Source organism: Eulemur rufifrons, chromosome 20, assembly GCF_041146395.1.
Source record: "Eulemur rufifrons isolate Redbay chromosome 20, OSU_ERuf_1, whole genome shotgun sequence".
Taxonomy (NCBI): Eukaryota; Metazoa; Chordata; class Mammalia; order Primates; family Lemuridae; genus Eulemur; species Eulemur rufifrons.
This window is the reverse complement of record NC_091002.1, coordinates 22,647,368-22,675,356: the sequence shown is the minus strand read 5'-3', so window position 1 is coordinate 22,675,356 and position 27,989 is coordinate 22,647,368. Positions and strand designations below refer to the sequence as shown.

General features: G+C 51.7%; 2 protein-coding genes across 3 annotated transcripts in view; one reads left to right on the top strand and one right to left on the bottom strand.

Annotated features, from left to right (window-relative positions):
- Positions 1–5,344: 5,344 nt before the first annotated feature.
- ERGIC3 (ERGIC and golgi 3) lies at positions 5,345–17,936 on the top strand. Of its 2 annotated transcripts, XM_069495507.1 has the most exons (14): positions 5,345–5,481; positions 5,619–5,689; positions 5,809–5,896; positions 6,114–6,233; positions 9,737–9,830; positions 10,671–10,836; positions 10,968–11,025; positions 14,847–14,861; positions 15,508–15,539; positions 16,337–16,433; positions 16,511–16,575; positions 17,253–17,389; positions 17,478–17,533; positions 17,726–17,936. In XM_069495507.1, the coding sequence occupies exons 1-14, from the start codon at positions 5,394–5,396 to the stop codon at positions 17,803–17,805; spliced, it is 1,167 nt and encodes a 388-aa protein (XP_069351608.1). In that variant the 5' UTR covers positions 5,345–5,393; the 3' UTR covers positions 17,806–17,936. The 2 variants fall into 2 exon arrangements, with proteins under 2 accessions (XP_069351608.1, XP_069351609.1); XM_069495508.1 differs by lacking the exon at positions 14,847–14,861.
- Positions 17,937–19,567: 1,631 nt separating this feature from the next.
- The window catches only part of LOC138401213 (fer-1-like protein 4), a 36,549-nt gene continuing 28,127 nt past the window's right edge, over positions 19,568–27,989 (bottom strand). The window contains 11 exon segments of the mRNA XM_069496578.1: positions 19,568–19,827; positions 19,909–20,009; positions 20,097–20,380; positions 20,812–21,053; positions 21,310–21,438; positions 22,600–22,685; positions 23,580–23,655; positions 23,657–23,738; positions 24,313–24,467; positions 24,894–25,064; positions 25,190–25,317. Of these exon segments, the coding sequence (XP_069352679.1) occupies positions 19,638–19,827; positions 19,909–20,009; positions 20,097–20,380; positions 20,812–21,053; positions 21,310–21,438; positions 22,600–22,685; positions 23,580–23,655; positions 23,657–23,738; positions 24,313–24,467; positions 24,894–25,064; positions 25,190–25,317 (1,644 nt within the window). The 3' untranslated portion in view covers positions 19,568–19,637.

Here is a 27,989-nt window from a genome sequence, read left to right as displayed (position 1 = left end):
TTGTGTGACTCAGCTCATTCCTCCCTTCTGTCCTCTAGACCCTGTCTTTAACAGCCTACTGGACTTCCACTTAGATGTCCCAGAGACATCTCATCGGAACAAGCCTGAGACCAAATTCACGATGTTCCCTATAAACCAACCCTTCCCAAGACTTCCCTGTCTCAATAAGGGTCCCAGCCTTCACCCAGTTGTTGAAGCCAGAACCAAGTATTCTTGGCCGGGTGCGGTGGCTCACGCCTGTAATCCTAGCACTCTGGGAGGCCGAGGTGGGCGGATCATTTGAGCTCAGGAGTTCGAGACCAGCCTGAGCAAGAGTGAGACCCCATCTCTACTAAAAATAGAAAGAAATTATATGGACAGCTAAAAAAAAAAAAAAAAAAAGAACCAAGTATTCTTCATTCCTCCTTCTGCTATGATAACCAAATCCATTTTAATCCATTTGTTTCCATCTCAAAGCCACCTTTTTCTCTTTATCTCCACTGCCACTCCCTTAATTCAGTCCTAGCTTTGGGAAGATATTAAAAACTAAAATGAAAAACTTTGTTTTTAAGGTTTCAAGGGGGAAAAACAGTCAGAACTCATTTTATTTTTTAAAAAAATGAAAACATTTTCTTCGCTGGGATGAGAACAGTAAAATTGTTTATCTTAACTATGGAAAGCTGGATGTTTTATAGCTTTTAAACCAATTCATGAAAAAATCTGAATAAAGTCTGTAGGCTAGTTAATCATGCCAATATCAAGTTCTTAATTTTAATAGTGTACTATAGGTACTATAGAGTAACACGCTACCATTAAGGAAAATGGGTGATAGAGGCATGGGACTGCTCTGTACTATTTTTGCAATTTCTTATGTGCTTATAGTTATTTTGAAATATAAAGGTTTTAAAAATCATCTAGGAAAAGATGCATAGTAAGCTTTATTGATGTTTCATTTACATCAACTGGTATAATATTTTTATTGTTGTAAAACACTCATAAAATTTAGCACTTTAACCATTTTAAAGTGTGAAATTCAGTGACATTTAGTACATTGACAGTGTTGTGCCACTATATCACTATCCAGTCTCAGAACATATTCATCACCCCAAGCATACTATAACCAATAATACATTGAATAACACTAGAGAGAAAAACATGATGACATTTGTGTACTCACTATCCATTTTTTTTCCAGATCTCAACATTTCCCTGTTTTTGGTGTTCTGGTGTTTAGGTATAATACATGTTCATTTATTCTGTTGGAATATATTCAGCCTTCCTGAATATGAGAACTCAGGCCTTTCATCAATTTGGGGTAATTCTCAGCCATTTCTTTCAAATATTTCCTCTCCCTCATGCTTACTATTTGCTCTTACTAGAACTTCTATCAGGCAAATATTGAATTTATTCTTTCTACTCTTCAGGTATCTGAATCTCCCCTTTATATCTATGATTTTATTTCTCTATACTTCATTGTAATTTTTTCAGTTCCATCTTTCAGTTCAATATTTCTCTCTTTAACTGTGTCTAATGGGTTTTTTTTGTTGTTGTTTGTTTTTATTTGTTGTTGTTGTTGTTGTTGTTGTTTTTGAGACATAGTCTCACTCCATTGCCCTGGGTAGAGTGCAGCAGCATCAGCCTAGCTCATGGCAACCTCACACTCCTGGGCTCAAGAAATTCTCCTGTCTCAGCCTCCCAAATAGCTGGGACTCACCACAATACCTGGCTAATTTTTCTATTTTTATTAGAGACGGGGTCTTGCTCAGCCTGGTCCTGAGCTCAAGCAATCCTCCTGCCTCAGCCTCCCAGAGTGCTAGGATTACAGGTGTGAGCCACCATGCCTGGCCTAATTGGTTGTTTAACCCTTCTACTCATTTTAAGATGTTTCACAGCGGGAGGGTTTCCAGGATTAAGTTGCATATTGCTGGAACTAGAACATTTATCGTTAATTTCTCACTGGTCATTGTTTTATGACTTGTGTAATTACCTAAATAATGTCCTCTAAAATATTGAAGGAGGGTTTCTCCTTGGGTGGATTGTACCATAGTGCAAATAAAAAGTATCTGCCTGAGACTCTTCTTAGCCCAGCAGTTCTCACACTTGAGTGTGCATCAGCATCACCTGGAAGGCTTAAAACACACAGAATGCTGGGCCTCATTCCCAGAGTTTCTGATTCAGGTTTTCTTGGGTGGGGCCTGAGAATGTGCATTTCTAACAAATTCCCAGGTGATACCAGTGCTGCACGACCACACTTCAAGGACCACTACCTTAGCCTGACATATTCAGCCAGCAAAGTATTTTACAGAATAAAAACTGACTCCTTTCTTTTTTTTTTTTTTGAGACAGAGTCTCACTCTGTTGCCCAGTCTAGAGTGAGTGCCGTGGCGTCAGCCTAGCTCACAGCAACCCTCAAACTCCTGGGCTCAAGCGATCCTCCTGCCTCAGACTCCTGAGTAGCTGGGACTACAGGCATGCACCACCATGCGTGGCTAATTTTTTCTATATATATTTTTAGTTGGGCCAGATAATTTCTTTGTATTTTTAGTAGTGACAGTGTCTCGCTCTTGCTCAGGCTGGTCTCGAACTCCTGACCTCTAGCAATCCACCTGCCTCAGCCTCCCAGAGTGCTAGAATTACAGGCGTGAGCCACCGTGCCTGGCCTGACTCCTTTCTTAAAATGGAAGCTCATGGTCTAACTATATTTTTGCTTTCTGAAAGAGGGGCTTATAACGTCTTCCTTCCATAGCCTGCAGTCGCGACTATCTGGTATCTCTGCTTCTGTTCTACCTCGCTCCCCATCCATTCTTCATCCAGCAACTGGCATGATCTTAAACTAAGCTCCTGCTTGAACCCTTAGAGTGGCATCCCATTGCACTCAGAATAAAATCCAGGTTTGAAATAGCACCTAACTGCCAGGCTGTTCTGCGTGTAGAATGGATTACAGCGATGATGTGTCGTCAGTGTTCGGTTTTCTCCTTGCCTCTCTCCTTCCTTAGCAAACTGCAGCAGGAGGGCAGAAGGGAGACTCCCATTACCCAACTTCTCCTGAGTCGGGCTGCCACATGGAACCCAGCCCCTCCTCCTTTTCATGGAAGCCTTTCCTAAACCAGCATGTCAGTCACTTTCTCTTGTAGACTCCCATGGCCCCCTGTGCCACCTCTTATCAAAGTTCTGATCTTATGTCATTGAAATGATTTGAAACCATGCACCTTGAAATAAGACAGACTGCAGTTTAGATCTTAGCTTATTAACCACCTAAAGCTTTTAATCAGGGATAATAATAGGACATAGCTTCTAAGGTTGTTTTTGTTTGATTTTTAGAGACAGCATCTCACTATGTTGCCCAGGTCTCAAACTCCTGGGTTCAAACAATCCTCCACCTCCTCCCTCAGTCTCCAGAGTAGCTGGGACTACAAGTACGCACCTTTGTGCCTGGCCTAAGGTAGTTGTGAAGATGAACTCACATGATACAGATGAAAGTAAAGAGTCTACCACCACACCTGCCACATAGTAGGCACTTGATGTTAGCTATTATTTTTATTATTACTTGTTTTGTTTTTTTTTTTTTTTTTTTGAGACAGAGTCTCACTCTGTTGCCCGGGCTAGAGTGAGTGCCGTGGCGTCAGCCTAGCTCACAGCAACCTCAAACTCCTGGGCTCAAGCGATCCTCCTGCCTCAGCCTCCCGAGTAGCTGGGACTACAGGCATGCACCACTATGCCCAGCTAATTTTTTCTATATATATTTTTAGCTGTCCATATAATTTCTTTCTATTTTTAGTAGAGGTGGGGTCTCGCTCTTGCTCAGGCTGGTCTCGAACTCCTGAGCTCAAACGATCCGCCCACCTCGGCCTCCCAGAGTGCTAGGATTACAGGCGTGAGCCACCGCGCCCGGCTGAGACCAATGTTTCTGGTCCAAGGACCACATTTAAGGAAGCAAGGCTTGAGACTTAATTCCATCAGCAGATCCCTTACTACATGTTTCTGATAGAATTCTTGGTCCTCCCAGGAATCTGAAACCCAGGTAAAAGAAGGGGATCCCAAGTGTCCTCTGCCAACCTCTTAGCTCAGGGAGACCTAAAACCTTTAGCTTCAGTGAAAAGACCTCCTCCAATTTCCCCCAAAGGTGTAGAATGAATTCTTCCAAATCTTTTTCTGTGATCATATACATATTCCCCCATGTAGGATTATTTCCAATTCAAAAATGGAATCATACAAGGCACATTACTTTGCATCTTGTTTTTCCCCTTAAAAATACATTCTGAATATACCTGAAGGAGTACATCTACCTCATTCTTTTGAAAAGCTGCATAATATTCCATAGAATGAATGTACCATGATTTATTCAACCATTTACTCAACCTGTCAATGAGCATTTAGGTTGGTTCCAGTTTTTTGCCATTGAAAAATCTCATGCATATATCTTTATAATCTGGTATGCTTTTTAAAAATAAATAAATAAAATCTTTGAATGGAAGGGACAGATTCAATATTGGGGGGTGTTAACAACCACCCAGCAACATGGTGCTTTTATTTCCTAAAGTTGGATTCCTAAATCAAAGCCTATGAGTCTTTGATATTTTAGTCATTACAGCTGGATTACTGTGGGCGCTGTCCCCCTAGAGACAATGGGCTACAATGGGAAGTGTCAGGGGAGAGCTTAAGCTCCACAACACTTGAGTCTAGGCCAGAAGGTGTGAAGTATGTCCTTGAGGAGACCAGGGCCCAGAAAGCACTTTTGTGTAATCCAGAAAGCAGCACTCAGGAGACGCGCTGGGACGCTGTTTAAGTAAAATCAACCCCCAAAGCCCTGTTCCCAGAGTACTTTAGGTCCCAAAGAACTGAGTTGGAATTGGGTCCTGCCATTAACTGGCTGTGATCTTGGGCAAGTTACTTAACTTCTCCGGGCCACAGTACGCTCTTCTTCAGAAAAATGGAGATTAAAAAAGTCACACCTGCTTTCAAAGGCGGAGATTCTCACACTTTAGCTGCATCAGAATCACCACCTGGAGTTTCTCATTCACTAGGTGGGAACCAATTATTTACATTTCTAACCAGTTTTCAGTTGATAATGATGTTGCTGCTCCGGGGACACTTTGAAAACCACTGTTCTAGGATGTTCCAAGAGTCTGAAACATTTGGCGCAGTTCCTGCACAAGGTAAGCTAACGCTACTATTCATTTCCAACCTGCAGAAACCTCCTCCCAGCACCCTGGTTGCTACAGGACCCATCGGCTGGGGGGAGGGACCTTGGCAGCATCGGTGGGCGGAGCCGCCTGTAAGAGAACGCGGATGAGGGGTGGGGCCAGGCGTGCGCTTTACTGCGCCTGCGTGAGGAGTGAGGGGCCGTGGCTCCGGGCCGGAAGCGAGAGGCTGCAGGGGCGGGCCGGCTGGCGTTCCCTTTCCGGCCGGTCCCCATGGAGGCGCTGGGGAAGCTGAAGCAGTTCGATGCCTACCCTAAGACTCTGGAGGACTTCCGGGTCAAGACCTGCGGGGGCGCCACCGGTAGGCCGCAGCGGGGCGGGGGTCGCGGGGAGGATGGTGTCCTAGAGCTTGGCCCTGGCACCTGGACTCTGTCCGGCCTGCCAGAGTCTGAGGGAGCAGAGCAGAGGCTATTCTGACCCTTGGTCTCCATCCTGCAGTTACCATCGTCAGTGGCCTTCTCATGCTGCTACTGTTTCTGTCCGAGCTGCAGTATTACCTCACCACGGAGGTAAGGGGCGGGGCCTAGTGCGTGGGCGGGGCTTGACATTCCAAGGGTAGGACCTTTAAGGGTGGGAGTGAGGAAGGAGAGGCTTGGGGCCAAATCTTACTGAGGCAGTCCTGCTCCAGGTGCATCCTGAGCTCTACGTGGACAAATCGCGGGGAGATAAACTGAAGATCAACATTGATGTACTTTTCCCGCACATGCCTTGTGCCTGTGAGTACCTCACAATGGGTGGGAGTTGAGAGTCCCAGGGTTCTCATGTGGGCTTCCACATTCACCCCTCCAGCCTAGGTTCTGGACTGGACCCCAGTACAACCTCCTTCTCCTAATCCTGTTCTGCCCCCGAACAGTCCCAGCATCCCATTCCTCCAAAACCCAGATTTCCTTGCCCCTTGGGTCCCAGTATTTTAGTCTGACTTCCTGCTTCCAGATCTGAGCATTGATGCCATGGATGTGGCTGGGGAACAGCAGCTGGATGTGGAACACAACCTGTTCAAGCAGCGATTAGACAAAGATGGCATCCCCGTGAGCTCAGAGGCTGAGCGGCATGGTAACCAGGGGAGGGGGCTGGGTCTCATATCCCAGAGCTGGACATGCCTGAGCTCTGTCTTCTGACAAGTGGCTGTGGCAGGCTCAGTGACATATTAAACAACTAAGACCTAAAGAAGTCAAGTGGCTTCTCTAGGGCCCCCAGTTAGTAAAAATCAGAGTAGGCTGAAATCCAGACTTCTAGCCTCTATATATATTGAGTAGGGTACTCTATCTGGTGTCATTCTCAGAGATCCTTAATCCTTGCCTATAGTAGTTTGAGTAACAGAAGTTTGAGGATGGTCTTATGTCCTGTTACCCTGGTAGAACTCCTTTAAATGGACCCAGGCTTCTCTGAGTGATTGCTTCCCCAGCCCATTAGCTAAATTCAGCCCTTAATGCTCTTCCCCTTTGGAATGCAGGTGGCTCAAGGTTAAGAGTTGGTTCTCGAGTCAGATTGCCTGGGTTAAAATCTAGTTTTGTCTCTTGCAGTCTGTGAGCCTCGGCTATAAAGTGGTGATAAATAGTAGTGCTGACCACATGGAAGTGTAGGATTGCATGAAGTAATATGTGTAACATGCCAGGTCCAGAGTGGGCACTCACTTTTAGCTTCCTTTCCTTGGTGGCCTCCCAGTGCCTCCATTAACACAATTTCCCACCATAGCAAAACTGTCCTCAAAGCTGAGATTTTTCACACCTTAGGGATTGCTCTGGTGGTGAGCTTTATCATTCATTCATTCCGCAGATATATGATGAACACCAGTGAAACCAACAGAATTTGCTATAGAATTGGATGCAGAGTGTAAGAGAGCAGAGTCAAGGTTGAGTCTAACGTTTTCAGCCTGAGCAAATGAATGACTTGTGATTAAGATGACCAGAGGAAGAGAAGGGATTTTTTTGGTGGGAGGAGTGAGCAAATGTTAGATACCCACTGCTGTGTAACAAATTACTCCAAAAATTAGTAGCTTAATAAAACAAACATTTGTTTCTTTCAGTTTCCCTGGTCAGGAATTTAGGAGTGGCTTGGATAGGTAATTCTGGCTTAGGGTATCTGATGAGGTTGCAATCAAGTGATTGCCTGGGGCTGCAATCATCTGAAGGCTTGACTGGATCTAGAGGATCTCCTTCAAAGAGGGCTCGGCTCGCTCCTATGGCTGTTGGCAAGATGCCTCATGCCCTCTCTGTATGGACTTCTCATTAGGGCTGCTTGAGTGTCCTCACAGCATTGCAGCTGGCTTTCCCAACTTGGATCTTGCAAGTGGTCTAAGATAAAGCAAGGTAAAAATCACAACGTTTTTTTTCTGACCTGGCCTCAGAAGTTGCATACCATCACTTCTACAATACACTACTGGTTACACAGGTCAGCCCAATTTACTGTGAGAGGGGGCTACATAAGGATGTGAATACTAGGAGGTGGGGATCATTGGAGACACCTGGGAGGCTGGCTTGCACTGGGTAAGATCAGCATTTTGGGAAGGAGAGATCTCAGGTTTGGGGCATGTTAAATTTGGGATGCCTGTTTTATACTCTGGTGATGTTAACAAGGCAATTAGATGTACTAGTGTAGAATTTAAAGGGGTGCAGCTGGAAAATTTAGGAGTTAGCAGCATATAGATGGTAGTTAAAGCCATTGGACTAAGTGAGGAAACCTAGGGAGTGGATGTCGGTAGAGGAGAGGTCTAGGGACTGGACTGTGGGCCCCTCCAATATTTAGAAGTCAGGAAATGAGGATCCAGGAAGGAAGATTGAGAGATTAGCCATTGATGTAGAAGAGATCCAAGAGGTGTCCCAAAAGCCAAGTGGAGAAAGAGGGGTTTTTTGTTTTGTTTTGTTTTTTGAGATAGAGTCTCGCTCTGTTGCCCAGGCTAGAGTGACGTGGCATCAGCCTAGCTCACAGTAACCTCAAACTCCTGGGGGCTCAAGCGATCCTCCTGCCTCAGCCTCCCAAGTAGCTGGGACTATAGGCATGTGCCACCATGCCCGGCTAATTTTTTCTATATATATTTTTAGTTGTCCAGATAATTTCTTTCTATTTTTAGTAGAGACAGGGTCTTGCTTTTGCTCAGGCTGGTCTTGAACTCATGACCTGGAGTGATCCTCCCGCCTCAGCCCCCCAGAGTGTGAGGATTACAGGTGTGAGCCACCGCGCTCAGCCAAGAAAGAGTTTTAAGGAGAGTGAGCAGCTGTGTCAGAAGCTACTGATAGTTCAGTAAGATGAGTGAGAATTGAACATTGCAATTGGCAACACGGAGATCACTGGAAACTTGGAACAATTTCGATACTGTTAGGGTGAAAAGGGAAGAAAATCTGATCAAAGAGCAGAAAAAGAAGTGGAGACATCAAGTACAGATGACACTTTGAGGAGTTTTGCTATAAGGGAGAGCAGAGAAACACGATGGCTGGAGAAGAATGTGGGTGAGATGCTGGGTTGGTGGTGAGAGCATGTGAAGTTCTGTTGCTTCTCTTTTCTTACTGGAAATTGAAAGCAAGGACATTAGCCTAAGACTGAGAAAAGAGCAAGGGGTTTGGAAGCCCAAGGAGAGAGAAGGAGATCTAAATTAGTCATCTCAGAGAATGGGAGAATGAACCGATTTGGGAAATAAAGTAGAATGCCAGGCAGTTGTAAGGGAGGTATAGGCAAGCAGTAGGCACAGAGAATCGAATATAACTATGGTTTGGATTTTGCTAGGTTTGTGCAGCAAAGGGAGAGGAACAGTGAATTGTAGTTATGTGCAGGAGAATAATTACAAAGGACCGTGGAATTTAAGGCAGGAAGTGAGGACATGAAGGGGTGATAGTGTTAGCTGTGTCAAAGAATTGGTACTAGAGATACCAGAGATATCTGGGTACCAGAGATAGGGAACCGGGAAAATAAAGGTGAGATTCAGATCCTTGAAGTTGAATTTTGGAAGGTTTGTGGTTATTGGTAATGACAGGGTCTAGGTGTGAGCAATGGAAATGGGTGGCTAAGGTTGGATGAGAGAATAAAAAGATCAGTAGTGGACAGGAGGTCAAGGTATTGAATATTGAAATCACCAATTATGACGGAGTAAGTAGACGCAGGGAGCCAGTGCAGAGGAAGAGGTCTAAGGAGAAGCGCCATGGGGAATCGGTTAAGGCCATGCTCTTTGGAAGAGCTGAAATCTGCCACTTACTAGGCTGCATTGGGCAAAGTCGGTTCTCATCTGTGAGCCTCAGTATCTTTTCAATCAAGCGGGGGTAATAACCTCCACCCTCTTGGGTCGTTGTGGGGATGAAATGAGACGATGTATATAAAGTACATTGACCTGTACCCAGCTAACGTTTAGTATTTGCTATTATTGTTTTCTTACTATTTTATTAAAAGAATTAATATGTGTGTAGAAGTGCTTAGAGTCTGACTCAGCATACACTGTATAAATATTTGCTATTTTTATAACTTACTATTCCCAAGCCACTGACCAAAGAAAGGGCTCATGCAGGCCTGGGGCCACACATTTCACTGTCTGCCCCCAGCTGATGCCTGTGCCTCTGCCCTCCCCTTAGAGCTTGGGAAAGTTGAAGTGACAGTGTTTGACCCCGACTCCCTGGACCCCGATCGCTGTGAGAGCTGCTATGGCGCTGAGTCAGAAGACATCAAGTGAGCTGGACCCTGGGGGGAGGGGGAGCAGGGTTCCCATCAGGCGCCGTCTGTCAGCCTCCGCCTGGGGCAGACTGTGACAGGTGGGGAGGTCGGACCCAGAATCTGGAGAGGGTGGGGTGCGTTCCTCGGTCACTGATCCTGGTGCAGGTGGCTGAGGCTTTGTGACCAGGCCCTGCCTGGGAGCTACACACCTAGGGACGAGGCTGAAGTGGTCTCTGCCCTTCAGCCTAGACAAGTGGTTCGGAGGTTTTCTTTGGAGTCCAACTGCCTGGGTTCCACCTGTGTCCTTGGGCCGAGCCACATAACCTCTCTCTGTGAATTGGGATAATACTGACACCTTCCTCATAAGTCATGTAAGGACTAAGTGTATATCGTATGTAAAGCACTGAGGCGGAAGGCCCAGTGCAGATCATTACCCCCTCAGTATATGGTAACTGCTGTTGTGTTTCCCAGGTCCCGACCCCCAAGAGGCTAATTCAGCAGGTCTGGGCTGGGGCCTGGGAATATGTACTTCAAAAAAGTTTTTATTTTGGTAAAATATATGTGACATAAAATTTACCATTTTTAAGTGTACAACTCAGTGGCATTAAGTATAGTCACAGTGTGGTATGATCATCACCATTTTTTCTACAACTTCATCACCCTAAACAGAATGGGAACATGTATTTTTAACAGTCCTGCTGCCACCGAGGAAACACGGTTGGAGAACATTTGATGGTCAGGGATGAAGCTAGCGAGCTTCGTGAGCAGGCAGAAGTGCTTGGGCTTCCTTTCCCGAGATGCCAGCGCTGGTCTCATGCCTCTCTGACACTCTCGGCCGGCACCCCTCCCTGCCAGGTGCTGTAACAGCTGTGAAGACGTGCGGGAGGCGTATCGCCGCCGAGGCTGGGCCTTCAAGAACCCAGACACCATTGAGCAGTGCCGGCGCGAGGGCTTCAGCCAGAAGATGCAGGAGCAGAAGAATGAAGGCTGCCAGGTGTATGGCTTCCTGGAAGTCAACAAGGTACGGGGGGATTGAGGCAAGATAGGGCCGGCTGGGCGGGGTGAGCTCCACGGTGAACCAAGGGCCCACTCAGGCCCTCAGGAGGCAAAGGAAGGACACAGCTGGAGAATGAGAGGGAATATTCCCTACAGGTGGCCGGAAACTTCCACTTTGCCCCTGGGAAGAGCTTCCAGCAGTCCCATGTGCACGGTGAGTGATCTTACATGGGCTGGGGAGGTTTAGACACTGGATACCTTCCTGGCAAGTTTGACTGCCCCTCACCTGCCTGATGTTCTTTTGTCTTTGGTCCAGAGCAGGCTTTCATCTCGGGGTCGCAGCGGTTAAGACATAGGCTGAGAAGCCAGTCTGCCTGGGTTCAGATACCGGCTTCACACCTTACTGGCTGTGTGACTTTGAGAAAGCTTCTTAATCTTTTGGAGCTTCAGTTTCCTCCTTTATAAAATGGTGATGATAGTACTTATCTCACAGGGTGTTTGTGCAGGTTAAAGATTATAGCATGGGGCAGGCACAATGGCCCATGCCTATAATCCTAGCACTCTGGGAGGCCGATGTGGGAAGATTGCTTGGGGCCAGGAGTTCAAGACCAGCCCAGGCAATAGCAAGGCCACATCTCTACAAAAAATAAAAAATTAGCCCAGTGTGGTGGCGAGCACCTGTAGACCCAGCTGTTCGGGAGGCTGAGGCAGGAGGATCGCTTGAGCCCAGGAGTTTGAGGTTGCTGTGAGCTAGGCTGATGCCATGGCACGCTAGCCTGGGCAACAGAGCAAGATTCTGTCTCAAAAAAATAAATAAATAAATAAAAGGAAGTCATAAGAACCAAAACAAGGCAGGATAAAGATGATGGAGGCGAGATTGTAGGGTGCAGTGTGTGTGTGTCCTATTTTAAATAGGGCGATCAGGGAAAGACTCTCTGACAGGGTGATATTTGAGCCAAGACCCAGAGAAAGTAAGGGAGCCAGGCACGTGGTTGTCTGAGGGAAGCGTTGCAAGCAGAGGACGGTAAATGCAAATCCCCAAGGCAGTAATGTGCTTGGCAAGTTCAAGGTATGGTAAGAAAGTTAGGATGGCTGGAGCAGAGTGAGCACAGGAGCGTGGTTGGAAGTGAGGTGAGAGAGGTAACGGGGCCAGGTCACATAGGGCCTGCAAGGGCATTGTAGGGACTTGGGCTTCTACTCTGTGTCAGCTGGAAAGCCATTGACAGGCTTTGAGGCAGTGGGGCCTGATCTAACTTAACTCTCCGACTGCTCCATGTAAAGACGTGGGGGAAAGGACAGAATCAGAGGCCTCAGGAGGCCACTGCAGCGATCAACCCAGGCAAAAGATGGGGGTGCTTGGACCAGAGTGGCAGTGGAGGTGGTGCGAAGTGATTGGCTCCTGGATATGTTTTGAAGGCAGAGCTGGGAGGAGTTGCTGGTGGGGGTGAGGGATAGAGGAAAGAGAAGTCAAGGGCACCTGCAAGGTTTTGTACCTGCGTGGTGAGAAGGCGCGTCATGCAGTGAGATGAGGAGACTCGGGGCAGCTTTGGGTGTCTGGGATGGGGTGCACAGCAGGCGTTCAGCTTCTGACATGTTCAGACCAATGGGATTTCGGTGTCCTATTGGACACCCGGGATGTCGAGTAAGCAGTTGGCTATTCAAGCCTGGAGTCCAGGGGAGGGGCTTGCCGGGGGACATAAACGCTGCAGTCCTCAGCATACATAGGGAGCCGTGGGAGTGGATGGCGTCACCCTGGAGGTGAGGGCAGCCAGAGAAGCGGGAGCTAAAAGGGCTTGTGCCGGCCGCCCCCATGACAGGCACCAGCAGGGACACTGGTAAGAACACTGGTGAGGTAAGAGTGCCAGCCAGGAGGGGGCGTCCTGCCAGCCGAGGGACGGGTGTTTCAAAAACCGAATCAGATGCTTCTGGCCATGAAGCAGGAATTGACCATTGGATGTATAACGCGGCCGTCATTTGTGGCCTCGATGGAGCCTTTTGGAGGGCGTGAGAGGGACACCGTGGAGTGGGTTGAGGAGGGAATGGGGAGGAGGTGGAGCAGGTGGGGATAGACAGCACGACTGCGGTCTGCGCTAGCGGGAGGAGAGAACGCCGGCTGGAGCTGGAGGGAGGTGTGGAGTCGAGGGAGGCCATCAGCTGAGGAGGAGGAGAGAGGGAAGAAGGTGTTGGCGATTTGAGAGAGAGGAAAAGATGTCACTGGTCACTTTGGGGCGGGAGAGTGCAAAGACTTTGGGAACAGTAGAGTTGCCAGGCAGCACGAGGACCCCCTTGGAGTGGGTGGCTGTGAATGGAAAGTGAGACGAGTCGGCGTGGTTGTCTCGTTTTCCCAGCTGTGTGTGGGTAGAGGTGCGTAGAGGTGACAGGGCACTGGCATCACCGAGGGCTTGTGCTGCCAGGTGCTGCAGCGGTGAGGGAGTCCCCAGAAATGAGTAAAGAAGTGACCCTGATACTGGACCACAAAGTGTAAGCTGGTAAAGGAGGAAAGATGGGACGTGGGGATGCGGGTGGGAGCCAGGAGGAGGCAGGAGCAGCAATGGACTGCAGGTCCTGGGTTTGGTGTCAAAGAAGCGTCGGATTTGGGGCACTGGAGGGAAGAAGCTGGAGAAAATTAGAAAGCTGGTGGCTGGAGCATGGGATACTTGAAATTGTGGAGGGGTGTGGTCACTAGGGAACGACCAACAGAGCGAGTGGCTTGGGTAGGCAGAGCACAGGATCAGGAAGGTGGGGGGGTCCTGGGAGGCCAGGAGCGTGGAAGGGTCATCTGCGTGGGTGTGGAATCACCAGGAACCGAGGCAGGGCTGGTGTGGGAGAGCTCGACGGGCAGGTCGAGGGCAGGTGAGACGTGGCGCGGGAGACCTGCCCTGGGGGTTTTGCGTGGATCTCTAGGTGACTGAAACAAGCTTTGCCCTGAGCTTCAAAGCTGGGGATTTTTAGGGCAGAGGGAGGAACAGTGATGTGGAAGTGGCAGGAAGGAGCAAGAAGGACCTCTCTTCAGGCCAAGGGGGGTTGGGGGCGGGCATGGAAAGACGGTGGGATGCAAGGGGTACAGTGCCTTGAAGGATCAGCCGGCTGTGGCTGGAGCAGGAGGGTGAAGGGGACGCTCAGAGGTCAGTGCCGGGGTTTTATGATGACTGAGCGACAGAAGGCCCAGCGGAAGGGCTTGGGAGGGAGGGAGTCAGGGTCTCGTTAGGGGCCGTGCAGAGCCACCTGGTGATAGAGCCCAGGGGATGAAGATCGCCTGGCTCCTGAGCTGCTCAGGGCGACCGAGGTAAGCAGGGTTAAAGTGTCCCGTGGAGACAGCCCTGCTGGTCTTCCAGGCTGTGTGTGGGGGTGAGGCAGGTGGGCGGGCCTGGGGCAAAGCCCTCTTTACTCCGCAGGGGCCAGGGATTGTAGGAAGATGGTCAGTGTCAGCTGTTGGCACAAGGCCTTGCAGTCACTCATAGGACGTAGGGCCAGAGCATCCTCTCTGCTTCCTGCTGGGGCTGGGGCTCCCAGGGCAAGGGTGCCCTGTTCTTGGAAGGACGTTCAAACACAAAACTATAGTTGCCTGAGGCTGGAGATTTGCCGAATTGAGGCCTGGGAGGTAGTTTCTGACATCCTTGTTGACTTAGGGGGGATGATCTGATATTGTAAAGTTTACCAAGTATTTTCCCATCTTAGATCCTACCTGGTTGTCAGAACTGCCCTTTGCAGAGGAGAACACTGAGGCCCAGAAAGGGCAAGTGATTTGCCCAATGTCACACAGCTAGGAAAGTAGCTCTTTGGGCTCTAGGTCTTTTGTTCTTCCTAGGCCACCATTCTTCTGACCCTCAGCCTTCTTGCGCTCTTCTCTGGCCGGGGAAGGGCTCTCGCAAGGAGGGGACCAGGAGGAGGCTTGTTGGCGGGGCCAGACCCTGTTGCTGAGGCAGAAATGTTCGGCCCTCCCTCCCGCCACGTGCCTTCTCCACAGTTCTCATTGTGAAGCTCTGAATCTCTGTTCTCTCCCTCCCTCCTCTCTCCCCCTCCCCCACGCTGCAGTACATGCTGTGGAGAGTAAGTGGCCCTGCCCCCAGGGAGGCCAAGCCCCCACTTCGGGGGCAGCCCGCCCTCCAGGATGGGGGGAGGTTGGATGGGTCTGGGATTGGCACCTTCTCTGGCCTGGCTGCTGAGTATGTAAAGCCCTGGGGTGTGTCCTGGAGGTACAGTTCCTGCGGCAGGAGGGATTGGGCTAGAGGGCAGGAAGAACTTGTTCTGGAACAGTTGGTACAGGGTACCCACAGGCTGTCCATGGGGAGCTTTGGGGGGCAGGGGTGTGGGGAAAGTGTGGATAGCATAGTATTCATTCTCAGGTCCTGCCTAACTTTAGGGCTCAGTGATTTGCCGTCAGCTCTAGTTAATGAGAGACCACAGTCGTGGGTTTTGTTGCCTGAGGTGCCGGCAGGGCCGTGGTGGGAGTGAAGGCCTGGAGTCGCGGTGTCTGTCAGGGAAGGAACGGGGTCTGGCTCCCGCACAGGCCCAGGACAGGCCCTATCTGGCTGTCCTTAGGCAGGACCAGGAGGTGCCAGGCTGGAGAGTGAACGGGGTCAGAGAAGAGCCAGGGGCCACACTCCAGAGGGAGGAGTGAGGGGCCTGAGCCAGGATTCTGAGGGGCAGGGGCTGGTCCCACTCCCCCCAATGACACCTTCCTTCTTTCTCCTAGTCCATGACCTGCAGAGCTTCGGCCTCGACAACGTACGTACCAGTGGAGCCCGTGGGGACAGGTGGGGTGGGAGACCTGGTTGCTCCTTCGTTTCTCTGTAGGGACATGCCGGGAGGGGGGCACATGTGGGAAAATGTGCCATGTTCTGATGGGGTCCCGCAGGAGGGCTGAGTAAGTGAGAGGGACTTTGAAACTGAGATCGGAGCAGGGCAGGGACGGGCTGGACAGGAGCACCCTAGACAGCGAGCGCGCAGTGTGGGGTCCGGAGCAGGTGTGGCACTTCTGAGGAACTACAGGGCAGGAGCGGGTGGGCCAGGCAGGGGAGGTCGGCAGGGACGAGACTACACAAGACTCTGAGGCCACGCTGAGGGGCCTGGTCTTTCTCCTAAGAACAGTGGGAAGCTGTTGCCCTACTTTAAGCAGGGTCATGGCATCATCAGATTTGCATTTTTAAAAAGATCCCTTTGGTGGCTGAGTTTGATACACATTGGAGCCGGAAGGGAGCGCTGCTGGGAGGTCTGGGGCCTCCAGCCTGGGCCTTCATGGCCTGAGACCTCCAGGCAAAGCCAGCACCTGCTGCACAGGGTCAGTGCTGGGTTTGAGACCTGGAGCCCCAGGAGCCTGGGGACTATGTGGAAAAGCAGTTCCTAGGAGGAAAATGGGGAATTCCTGTCTCCGGTAGGCTCTCCCCTCAGGGCCACAGCTTTTCCCAGACAGGTCCCCTCCTTCCCTTCCACTCCCCAGAGACGCAGGCATCCCCGTCTCTGCTGTAATACAGAGCTTTGGGTGGCTGGGGACCACGGGCCTCAGGCACTGGTGTTGCTTGCAGATCAACATGACCCACTACATCCAGCACTTGTCGTTTGGGGAGGACTACCCGGGCATCGTGAACCCCCTGGATCACACTAACGTCACCGCACCCCAAGGTACCAGCCCGGGAGGTAGCCCTCAGCCACCAAAGGCCCACGAGGCACCCATGCCAGTGCTCTCTTCCCCCCTGCAGCCTCCATGATGTTCCAGTACTTTGTGAAGGTGGTGCCCACAGTGTACATGAAGGTGGACGGGGAGGTGAGTCTGAGGGAGCTCAGGTGTCAGAGTCTCCGCTTGGTGCCAGGCACTCGAGTTCCTTCATTTAGTTCCTTCAACCCGGGAGGTGAAGCACCACTCTCATCCCCCTGTCATGGATGAAAACCCCAGGCTCAGAGCGGGTAGATGATCTGCCCTCCTAGGCAGAGTTCAGGCCCAAGGCTGTCAGGTTTTAAAACACTTCTCTCTCCTGCTGTCTAGACACCTCCATCCATTCCTCCAGGGCTCCCTGCATCTGCCTCATTGCCCTTGGGCCGGGGTTGCCAGGCCCAGCCCTCCTGGGCCCCTGCTCCCATTTCTGCTGTGGCCAGGAGGCAGTAAAGCGTGAGGGACTGAGGGGCAGGAGTCAGTCCTGGCCATCTTGGTACCACACTGGGGGGTTGCCTTGGACCCCCAGTGAGAGCATCCAGCAGATGCAGCTGGGGTGGGTAAACTGACAAGAGCTGATGACCAGAGGGCAAGTCAGGAGGGCAAGGCTGGGAGCAGGGGTTTCGGGGGTCCCCAGGCCTTGCAGGATTAGCTTCCAACATGGTGCCTCATTCTGTCCCTGCACCCAGTGAAGGCACAGCAGGACCAGAGGCAGGCGCAGGGGTTGGGCAGATGGGTGCAGGAGCTGGGTCATAGACCTGGCCCTGGCCTGGGCTCCCCTCCCACCCCAGGTGCTGAGGACAAATCAGTTCTCTGTGACCAGACATGAGAAGGTTGCCAATGGGCTGTTGGGTGACCAGGGGCTTCCCGGAGTCTTCGTCCTCTACGAGCTCTCACCCATGATGGTGAAGCTGACAGAGAAGCACAGGTGAGGGCAGGGGGCAGAATGGCCAGGCCTGGGCCTGTGGGAGTGGGGAGCCCACTGAGCCCACCGAGTCCACCTGCTCCCCCGCCAGGTCCTTCACCCACTTCCTGACAGGCGTGTGCGCCATCATCGGGGGCATGTTCACGGGTAAGGAGCCGCAGGCCCTCTATGGGGGTGGGAGCACAGTACGGGTGGGTAAAGCCTGGGCACCACATGTTGGGAGAGAAGGGGCACCTCGAGGGCCAGTGGAGATTCTGGCCTGGCCAGTTAGGTGACAAAGCTGTTGAGGTCAAGGCAAGGGCCCAGCCGGGCCAGTGCCAGCCCTCGTCTCTCTCCCAGTGGCTGGACTCATCGATTCGCTCATCTACCACTCGGCACGAGCCATCCAGAAGAAAATTGATCTGGGGAAGACAACGTAGTCGTCCTCCTCCCCCTTGGTGGTTCCCTTTCTCCTGTTTCTCCTCGGCCTGTGGTTCTAGCCCCAGCCTCCCCACCCCGCCTCCTCAGAGTGAGCCCAGCCCCAGGGCATAATCTATTGATTGTGATAGTACTCGCTGGTCTCCGTGTGATTCTTGGGCTGGCTGGGACCTTATCACAGCCACTTACTGCAGGCAGTGACAGCTGCCCTCTGGGATCCCCACCTGGGCATGCCCTGGTCAACAGGGACTTAAACGAGACGGACAACCCCCTCAGCCCTGTCCACTCCTCCACTGTGGTCTTTGGGGTTCAGCTCCGGGGCTCAGGCAGACCTTTCCAGGGTGAGTGTCCCGGGGCCCTCAGGCTCAGGAGTGGCCAACCCCAGAGACACTGTTACAGGGCCCTGCGTGCAGGCTGGGGCTTACCGCCTCTTTCGCGACAGTTAAAGCTGGGGCTGCTCCCCGCCACTCGGCTCAGTCACCTGATCCTCTCACCCTCACTGACCCTGCTGTGTGGAAAGCCCTGTGCTGGCTCTTGCTGTCGCTGCAGAAAGGAGTCCTGCCAGGTCCTCTGCCGTCTCCTAGGTGGAAGCAAAACTGAAAACCAAGGAGGGAAGTAGCAGTGGCCGTTCTGGAGCAGGGCTAGCACAAGGCCCCTGGCTCAGGACCCGATCACACGTGCAGAACCAAGGCCCAGGGACAGTAAGAGCCAGTCAGTTTGTCAGATCGTGTGTCAGGGAGTTTTGATATAAGACCATAGTAGGGGAAAAGCAGGGTGATGATGGCAGAACCTCTGGAGTCAGGCCTGGGCTCCAGCTGTGGTGTGATCACCTCAGAGCTGTGACCTTGGACATAGTTAACCTCCCTTTACAGGCATCAGCCTCATCTGTAAGTTGGGGGTGATAGCGCTGGCTCTAGTGAGCCTTGTTTTTGGTCACCAGGAGCCATTCTCCCTTAGGTCCTTCTGAATTTCTCCTGGGAACCCCTGGCCACCCTCTCAGCTTTCATGGTTTGGGAGAAGGGTGGATGTCCCACCCTGAGCCCCAGGGGAGGCCCGCAGTCACATACTCCATGCCCCTGGCCACAGTGACACAGTACAGGCCTGGCTCTATCAGGAGCAGGAGAGCTTGCTGTCCTGGGTGGGAACTTGGGGCGACCCTGCAGTTCCAAGGGGGAAGCCATCTGCGAATGAATGTGCCCCAGAGGACAGCAGAGCTGAGCCACAAGGCAGAGACAACTGATTTTGGTGACATTATTTGAACATTGTGACAAGCTGCACCTGAAGCTAGCCAGCCAGCCACACTCTGAACATTACAGTTCTGCAAGCCAATAAATTCCCTTTTTGCTTAAGCCAGTTTGGGTTGGGATTTCTGTCACTTGCAAGCAAGACAGCTGTAACAGGTGTGCCTACTCTCAGGGTGGTGAGGAATAAACAAGCTAGTGAAGTATGGAAAGCGCTCACCTGTCCTGCAATGGTAGAAGCCTCAGCAGATTAGGTGAGAGGGACCCAGCCACCAGCAGGAGCAGGAGCCGCGGGTGGGCTGCTCGTGACGGGCTGCAGGCTCCTTGGCCCTGAGCCTCCTGTCGGCCCCGTTCTTCCCTGTGGCAGGGCACATGGGGGGGCTCCCTCCCTCCGCATTCTTCCAGGAAGTCCCCAACACCTGAGGTCACCCCAGAGCATCTCTGTTCTCTGCCACCTGGAGGAGCTGGCCAGGTACAGCATGGTCAGGTGTCAGTGCCTGTGTGATGAGGTTTATTCAAGGAAAGCTCACTGGCAAGAAGGACTTCAGGAGTGGGAGTTGGGCTGGCACCGTGGCGTGGGTGTCCAAGCTGAGTCACTTGTGGAGGGGGTGGAAGATGACCTGGCTGATCTGGCCGGGGATGGCGTAGAAGACGAGGAGGAGGAAGACGGTGATCAGCGCCAGCAGCAGCAGCAGCACCAGGATGCACCAGTAGCGGCGCCAGATGAAGAAGACAAAGGTCTTCAGCGGGTTCACGAACCAGTTGAAGGAGGTTTGGGGGCGGCTGTTGGAAAGGTGGTGTCAGGACGACTAGGACTGCTGGCCGTCCCTCCACCCCCTCCCGGCCCCTGTGCTGCCGACTCACTTAGGCTTCTCCAGGGGCTCTGGCTCCTTCTGCCCCTTCCCCACTGGCCGTTTCTCAGCCTCCTCCACAGTCAGCAGTTCAAACTCTGCCTCCACCTTTCCCTAGAAAAAGACACTCCTGCGTCACCAAGAGCAGAGGCCCAGCTCTAAGGCAGCGTCAGGCCTGACCCCTGCCCCAGTCGCACTCACCGTGAGGATGTACACGTTGCCGCCTGTGTCTCTGAACTCCAGGTCTTCTGGCCGGCCCTTCCTCTTCCTCTGCTTCCGTCTCTTCTTGCCAGCCTGGGCCTCTTGCGCCTCCCGTTCCACGTCCTCCGCCTCCTGCAGCTTCACCATGGGCCACCAGCCCCTCAAGCGGCAGCAGCAGAACAGATTGCACCTGGGCCCAGCCCCATCACGGGCCAGCCCTACGGAGCAGAGCTCGGGGCCCCGGGCCCCCCGCACCATGTCTGGCAGCTGCAACTCCAGGGATCCTGCAAGTCCAGAGCTCACATGAGATCAAAGCCTGATGGGCGGGGGGTGAGGAGGCAGCGCAGCAGAGTGTTGGGGCATGAAAAATTAGGATGTGGCGGTCAGGCTACAGGTGTAGACCAGCCACGCCATAGCCCACTGTGACCAGCAGGTGGTCAGATCCCAGTGGAAGGGGGTCAAGGATTGGGATCAAATTGCCAAAGCAAGGACCAAAGGCTAAGGAGTCATCCTCTAGGGTGACTTGAGTGTGGGTCAGATTGGAACTGGTCAGGGACTTTGGGAAGGGAGGTGACTGTGCAATTAGGTCAGAAAGCACAGGTTCGGATCTAGGGTCTGAACTCCCAAGATTCAGGGTTGGGTTGGAATAGGGAACCGAGGGACAGGAGTTAAGGGGCAGAGGCCAGGGGTGAGGTTGGAGAAGGCTGAGCAGTACCGAGGAAGTCATTGGCGGAGATGTGGTCATAGTCCCAGACCTGCAGGACCAGCACGGCTGGCTGCAGGAACTCGGCCTCCTCCAGGGCGAAGGGTCCAGGCCGGCGCCGGATGCTCACCTCCTGCTCCATGGGGAGGTAGTCAAAGCGGAACACAAAGCACCAGTTGAAGTTCCCCTCCCCAGTCAGGGAGTTGAAGTGAACGTCTGTCTCCTGCTTGTCATGCTCCAGCCCCTTCACCCAGCTGGGGTCGTGGGAAGGACAGGCCAAGGCGGGTGGGCTCAGGGGCTGGGGCCAGGCCCGGAACCTGCTCCTACCCAGTGTGGCCCACAACTCAACCAGCTCTAGGCACCATAGAGGGCCTGGAGACAGGGCTCTGGACTCAGCCTGGGGCCCACAGCCCAGCTTGCAGTCCCCAGTTAGTGCCATCCCCACTGTGCCCTCCCCGCTTAGCACTGTCCCCCTTAGTGCACAGCCATTGGCCTGGCCTGCAGGCCTACCTCTTCACATAGATGTCACTCGACATCTCTCCAGTGAGCGGGTTCACGTCATCCAGAACCACATCTTCCATGTTCCAGATGATGACTCTGAGCTCACAGATGGCAGATGTATTGGGGGATGGTTTCAGACTTTGAGAGGGGCACTGGGGGGACTGCAGGAAGCAGGAAGGACCTGGGCCAGGGCCACTGACATTCACTGAGCACCTGGTGTGTGCCCAGCTGGGTAATCAGGATGCCTGTGGCCCTATGAAGGGACAGCCGCAGGTATCACTGACCACCCCAGCCACAGCAGATGGCACCGGGAATGGTCTCTGCCAGCCCAGCCTGGGCCGAGAAGTTTCTCCCATAAATTTGGAATCAGGACCCTGGACCATCAAGTGTGTGTCCTCACACACTTGGATGCGCAGCTGGAGCCCACTGCAAGCTGAAGTTTGGGGTGCAGAAAAGTGGTTAGCAGAGAAAGCCCATCTGCAGAGAGGAGTGGGAGGCTGGGCGACACAGTGGAGATGACAGCATGCATTCCCTGAGGGGCAGAGGAAGGGCTGCAGCATTCTAGACCCTACCTTCATGTGGCCTTGTCCTTGGCTGGCATGAGGATGCCTGGATAGCTGTTGGTTTCTCTTGCCCAGCATCAATTTCTCCTCGTTTGTTGATGGCACCCTGATTTTCTGCTGGTGGTCTCCCCACCACACCACCCCCACTGTCACTCTAGGTAATTCTGGTGGGGCACATCACCTAGGACTGGCCAATCAGCTTATTACAGCCCCGTGACCAGTGACTGGTTCAGGGAGCAGCATTTGACCCAAGCTGGTGTAATGAGAGTTGGCCCTGAGGCTTTGGCTTTAACTGGGAAAGAGATGTTTATTTCTGCTCAGGTGGCCTGGCTGAGACGTAAGCCTGGCCCCGTTAGAAAGGACCTTGCCCCTAGACTCCCAGAGAGTGACACCAAGGAAAGCAGAGCCCCGAGGCAGAAAGTGACAGACTGCTGCCATCTGAGCACCTGGATCCATCCCTGTCTGAAGTGGCTACACCCCACACAGAACCCCACTCAAACTAGCTCAGGTTGGAAGGGGGTTACTGAAAGGTATTTGGACTCATTCCATCTGCAAGTGACAGACACCCAATTCACAATTGCTTGTGAAAAAAAGGGAATTTAATGACTCACCTAACTGAAAAGCCTGTGGCCAGCGGCCCCTGCCTGCTTCACTGGGGGCTCAGGTGTCAGTGGACCCTTGTACAGGTAAACCAAGATGTGCCCCGCCTTGGAAGGAGGGGCCAGAACTCTCTCACCTGATTGGCTGCCGAGGCTTGATGTCAACTGGAGGTGGGGCAGGCACATCTCGGGGAAAGATGTCAATCCACATGTGAAGGGATCCCTGGGGACACAGGACCAGGCTTGAGGGTCTTGTTAGGGCCCCACCTCCCCTGACTGCCCTGTGGCCAGAAGCCATGCCTCCCCCAAGGGAGAGAAGAGCCAGGGTCAAGAGCAGAGCCAGGCAGATGCTGGGGATGAGGATGGAAGTGGAGTCTGACATGGGGGTTCCAAGGTCAAGGTTAGGTTGCGGGTTCAGGGATGAGGGCCCAGATGTGGAAGTTGAGATTAAAAGTTAAGATGTGGCATTCCCGGGCCGGGCGCGGTGGCTCACGCCTGTAATCCTAGCACTCTGGGAGGCCGAGGTGGGTGGATCGCTCGAGGTCAGGAGTTCGAGACCAACCTGAGCAAGAGCGAGACCCCGTCTCTACTAAAAATAGAAAGACATTATATGGACAGCTAAAAATCTATATAGAAAAAATTAGCCGGGCATAGTGGCGCATGCCTGTAGTCCCAGCTACTTGGGAGGCTGAGGCAGTAGAATCACTTAAGCCGAGGAGTCTGAGGTTGCTGTGAGCTAAGCTGACGCCATGGCACTCACTCTAGCCTGGGCAACAAAGTGAGACTCTGTCTCAACAACAAAAAAAAAAAGGATGTGGCATTCCCGAGGTCCAGATCTTGGGGGTGTGGGATAGAGATCAGGTTTGGGACCCCAGGTCTGAGCCTTGGTGGCCCAGGGGTGGGGACCTACAGAGTCAGAGGTGGGCATATGTGGTCTAGCGTGGAGTGGGGATGCTGGGGACCAGCACCAGGAGGCAGGGTCAGAAGTGGCAGTGAAGTGCCCAGGAGGAAGTCTCGGTGGATGGGGACCCTGGGGGCCCAGGGTCCAGGTCAGGTGGGAATCCCAGGAGCCTTTGAGTCGTGAGATTCTGGGGTTGGGCCCCAAGCCCTCCCTCACCTGCAGCAGCCCTGGGCTTTGGGGATGGTAGAGAGGCCGTGTTTCTACATGCTCAGGTACCAGCTGGATCCCAATCCGGCATTTCCTGCCAGCGCCGCAGCACAAGCAATGCCTGGGCCTCCTCAGGGGCCCCACCTACCCCCTTGGAGCGCCCCCTACCTGAAACAAGAGGTCTGTGAGCCTGGATTCCCCGCAGTTCCCAACTCTTCCCCTTTCCCCCACCCCTCCGTAGGAGCTCTAAGCTCAGGCAGCCCCTGTGTTGGCTAAAACCGGTGGACTAGGAGGGCAAATCTGCAACACATAAAAAGCAGGGGCGGGGTGGGGAAGGTGCTGCTATAACTTTTCCCAGTGAAAAGCCAGCAGTCAGGGGACAGTGACATCAGAGGAGCTATAACCTTTGCTCAGACCCTACTCAGAGAATAGGAGGCATGAGCTCAGTTCTGCAGCCACACTCTGTTGTACGGGATGCTCTATGGGGCCACCCTGTGTTCTGGGAACTTGATTAGCTGTGGTTCTGAGGGCTCCACTTTTGCTCTCTGGGGAACTCATGCCCACCAACAAAGAGTATTTTCTCCCCACCATCCAAGAACCTCATGCTTACTCAACCAAACTCACCTACTAAAGAAAGTGGGCTCTTTTGGTGGGCGCAATAGACTGGGCACCAGGGGCCCCTGTACCTTGTTCTACCACCATCTTGTTCCCTGTGGTCTGCCCAGCAGAGAAGGGCTGGTACCTGGGGGCAGGGTCTCAGGCGGTGTCAGAAAGACTTTGCTGCCCACCTTGACAGCCTCAGCTCGGTATTCAGGGGCAGGGAGGCCATGGTGTTGGCACAGACCTGCCAGGATCTGCGAAGGCCGGAATGCATCACGCCAGGCATTGTACCCATCCCTGCAGGCAGAAGCGGAGGATGCCTCAGCTGGGACCAGCAATATGGACACATTTGGGCACTGGGGCAGGGATGAGGACCCTTGAAGACAGGGCATCCAGGTTCATAACTCCAACAGGAGACAGGTTAGTGGTCATTTATGATAACAATGAAAATCAAAGGTGTACACCAGGTGCTTCTATGAAGGAGATACTGATATTGTCTCCATTCTGCAGATGAGAAAACTGAGACTCAAAGAGGTCAAGTGACATATTAGTTACAGGATCCCAATTCCCAAGCCCACATCTTGACTGCTGAGCTATAATGTCATGGTTGGTGGGGGTTCCCCTCTATGAAATGATAGGCTCTGGAGACACAAATGGGAATGTGAGCGTGAACATGTTTGGTCAGAGACTTAGAATGGCTCCTGAGGGCCCTGTCAAACTCACACATCATACTGGGCAGCCAGCCCACAGTTTGCTCTGTGGTGGCTGTAGAATTGGTTTTCTAAGTCAATGTGGGTCTCTCCAATGAGGTCGTCAGAACCCAGGAGGTCATGATCAAATACGGCAACGGTCAGCTCCGGCTCAGCAGGGAGAGAGATGCTTAGCTCCAGGATCCTGGCCAGGAGAGAGAGTGGCTGAGGACACCTCCATGTCCTAGGAGGTGGTCTGGGATGGGGGCGTCAGCAGCCTCTGTCCATTCACCCACTGCTCCCCCCTCACTCCCCAGGGCCCAGTCTCACTCTCCAAAGATGGGGTTGAGCTGCTTGGGGATGTAGCGCTCCTTGGTGTCCTGCCGCTCCCGGCCAGCGCTCACCACCACATAGGGGTCTGCTTTGCCGTTGGGGTCTGCTGGAGCCAGGTTGGTAGCCTAGGGGATGGTATGGAGTGGAATTGGGAGAAGCCTCATCGTCACAGTCCAAGGTTAACCCTGTTGGACCTAATCTCGGATTAGGTGTGAAGCAGGAAGTTACCAAACATCTCACTGTAAGGAGTTAACTGAGAGGTTGGACATGATGACTTGTATTTTATTTTCAATTAGTTATGAAATACTTAAGACATACAAATAGGTATAACAAAAAATATAATGAAATGGAAAATATTTGGAAAGATGTATCACGGACTTATTCTTCAACTTATAATTTTCCATATTGTTTGACTTTTCATTTTCTTTTTTTTTTTACGCCCTCCTCCTCACTTGACTTTTATTTTTTATCATGAGCATATGTTACTTTTTAAATTAAGAGTATTTTAACCAAATTTAAAAAAATACATTGGTCAGGTGCAGTGGCTCACGCTTGTAATCCTAGCATTCTGGGAGGCCGAGGTGGGAGGATTGCCTGAGCTCAAGAGTTCGAGACCAGCTGGAGCGAGAGCAAGACCCTGTCTCTACTATAGAAAAAATTAGCCAGGTGTGGTGGCACGCACCTATAGTCCCAGCTACTCGGAAGGCTGAGGCAGGAAGATTGCTAGGGTCCAGGAGTTTGAGGTTGCTGTGGGCTAGGCTGACGCCACAGCACTCTAGCCTGGACAACAGAGCAAGACTCTGTCTCAAAAAAAAAATAAAATAAAAATACATTGAGCATGTGTGCACCCAGCTTAATAAGACATTACCAACAAATTGTTATTTTCTTTTTTTTAATTTCTTCCCCCCACCTCATTATATATATTCTCCTATTTAGGAATACTTAAGTTATTTCTAAGTTTTTTATTATTAAAAATAATGCTGCTGGCCGGGCGCGGTGGCTCACGCCTGTAATCCTAGCACTCTGGGAGGCCGAGGTGGGCGGATCGTTTGAGCTCAGGAGTTTGAGACCAGCCTGAGCAAAAGCGAGACCCCATCTCTACTAAAAATAGAAAGAAATTATATGGACAGCTAAAAATATATATAGAAAAAATTAGCCGGGCATGGTGGTGCATGCCTGTAGTCCCAGCTACTCGGGAGGCTGAGACAGGAGGATCGCTTGAGCTCAGGAGTTTGAGGTTGCTGTGAGCTAGGCTGATGCCACGGCACTCACTCTAGCCTGGGCAACAGAGTGAGACTCTGTCTCAAAAAAAAAAAAAAAAAAAAAAAAAAAAAAAATAATGCTGCTATAGCAATTCATATTTGTTTCCTCATACACATGTACAAGAATTTCTCTAGAGTTATACCAAGATGTGTAATTACTGGGTATTGATTATGAAAATATCCCATTTCACTAAATATTACTAAATTGTTCTCCAAAGTTGTCATGGCAATTTGTATTTTGTGGCTGGCAGAATAATGGCCCCTCCAACAGATGTCCACATAATAATCCTCTGAACCTGTGAATATGGTACCTTACATGGCAAAAGGGGTGAAAGGGACTTTGCAGATTTGCAGATGTGTGACTAAGGATCACGAGATGAGTATATTATCCTAGATTACCTAAGTGGGCCCAATATAATCACAACTGTCCTTATCAATGAAAGGAGGCAGGAGAGTCAGAGAGAGAACTGAAGATGCTACGCTGGTGGCTTTGAAGATGGAGGAAGGGGCCATGAGCCAAGATTCGTAGGTGGACTCTGGAAGCTCAAGAAGACAGGAAACTGATTCTCCTCCAGAGCTTCTCGGAATGCAGCCCAGCCAAAACCTTGACTTGAGCCCATTAAGACCTGTTTCGAATCTCTGATCTTCTAAACCGTAAGATAATACATTTGTGTTGCTTAAGCCCCCAAGTTTGTGGCAATTTGTTACAGCAGCAATGGGAAACTAATACACATTCCCACCAGGACTGCATCAAATTCCACAGCCTCCCCAACTCTTATCTGGTAACATTTCTAATTTTGCCAATTGAAGAGAGGGAAATTGATGCTACAGTTTGGATGTTTGTACCCCCAAACCTCATGTTGAAATCTGATCCCTAATGTTGAAGGTGAGGTCTAATGGGAGGTGTTTGGGTCATGGGGACGGATCCCTCGTGAACAAATTAATGCCCTCCCTGGGGCAGGTGAGTGAATTCTCCTGTTAGTTCCTGAGAGAGCTGGTGGTTAAAAAGAGCATGGGGCCGGGCGCGGTGGCTCACGCCTGTAATCCTAGCACTCTGGGAGGCCGAGGTGGGCGGATCGTTTGAGCTCAGGAGTTCGAGACCAGCCTGAGCAAGAGCGAGACCCCATCTCTACTAAAAATAGAAAGAAATTATATGGACAGCTAAAAATATATATAGAAAAAATTAGCCGGGCATGGTGGTGCATGCCTGTAGTCCCAGCTGCTTGGGAGGCTGAGACAGGAGGATCGCTTGAGCTCAGGAGTTTGAGGTTGCTGTGAGCTAGGCTGACACCATGGCACTCACTCTAGCCTGGGCAACAGAGTGAGACTCTGTCTCAAAAAAAAAAAAAGAGCATGGTACCTCCTCCATATCTGTCTCTCTCTCTCTTCCCTCCTCTCTTGCCATGTGATCTCTGCACAGGCCAGCTCCCCCTCACCTTCTGCCATGAGGGAAAGCAGCCTGTGGCCCTTGCCAGATGCAGATGTCCAATGTCTTGAATTTTTCTAGACATCAGAATTGTGAACCAAATAAATCT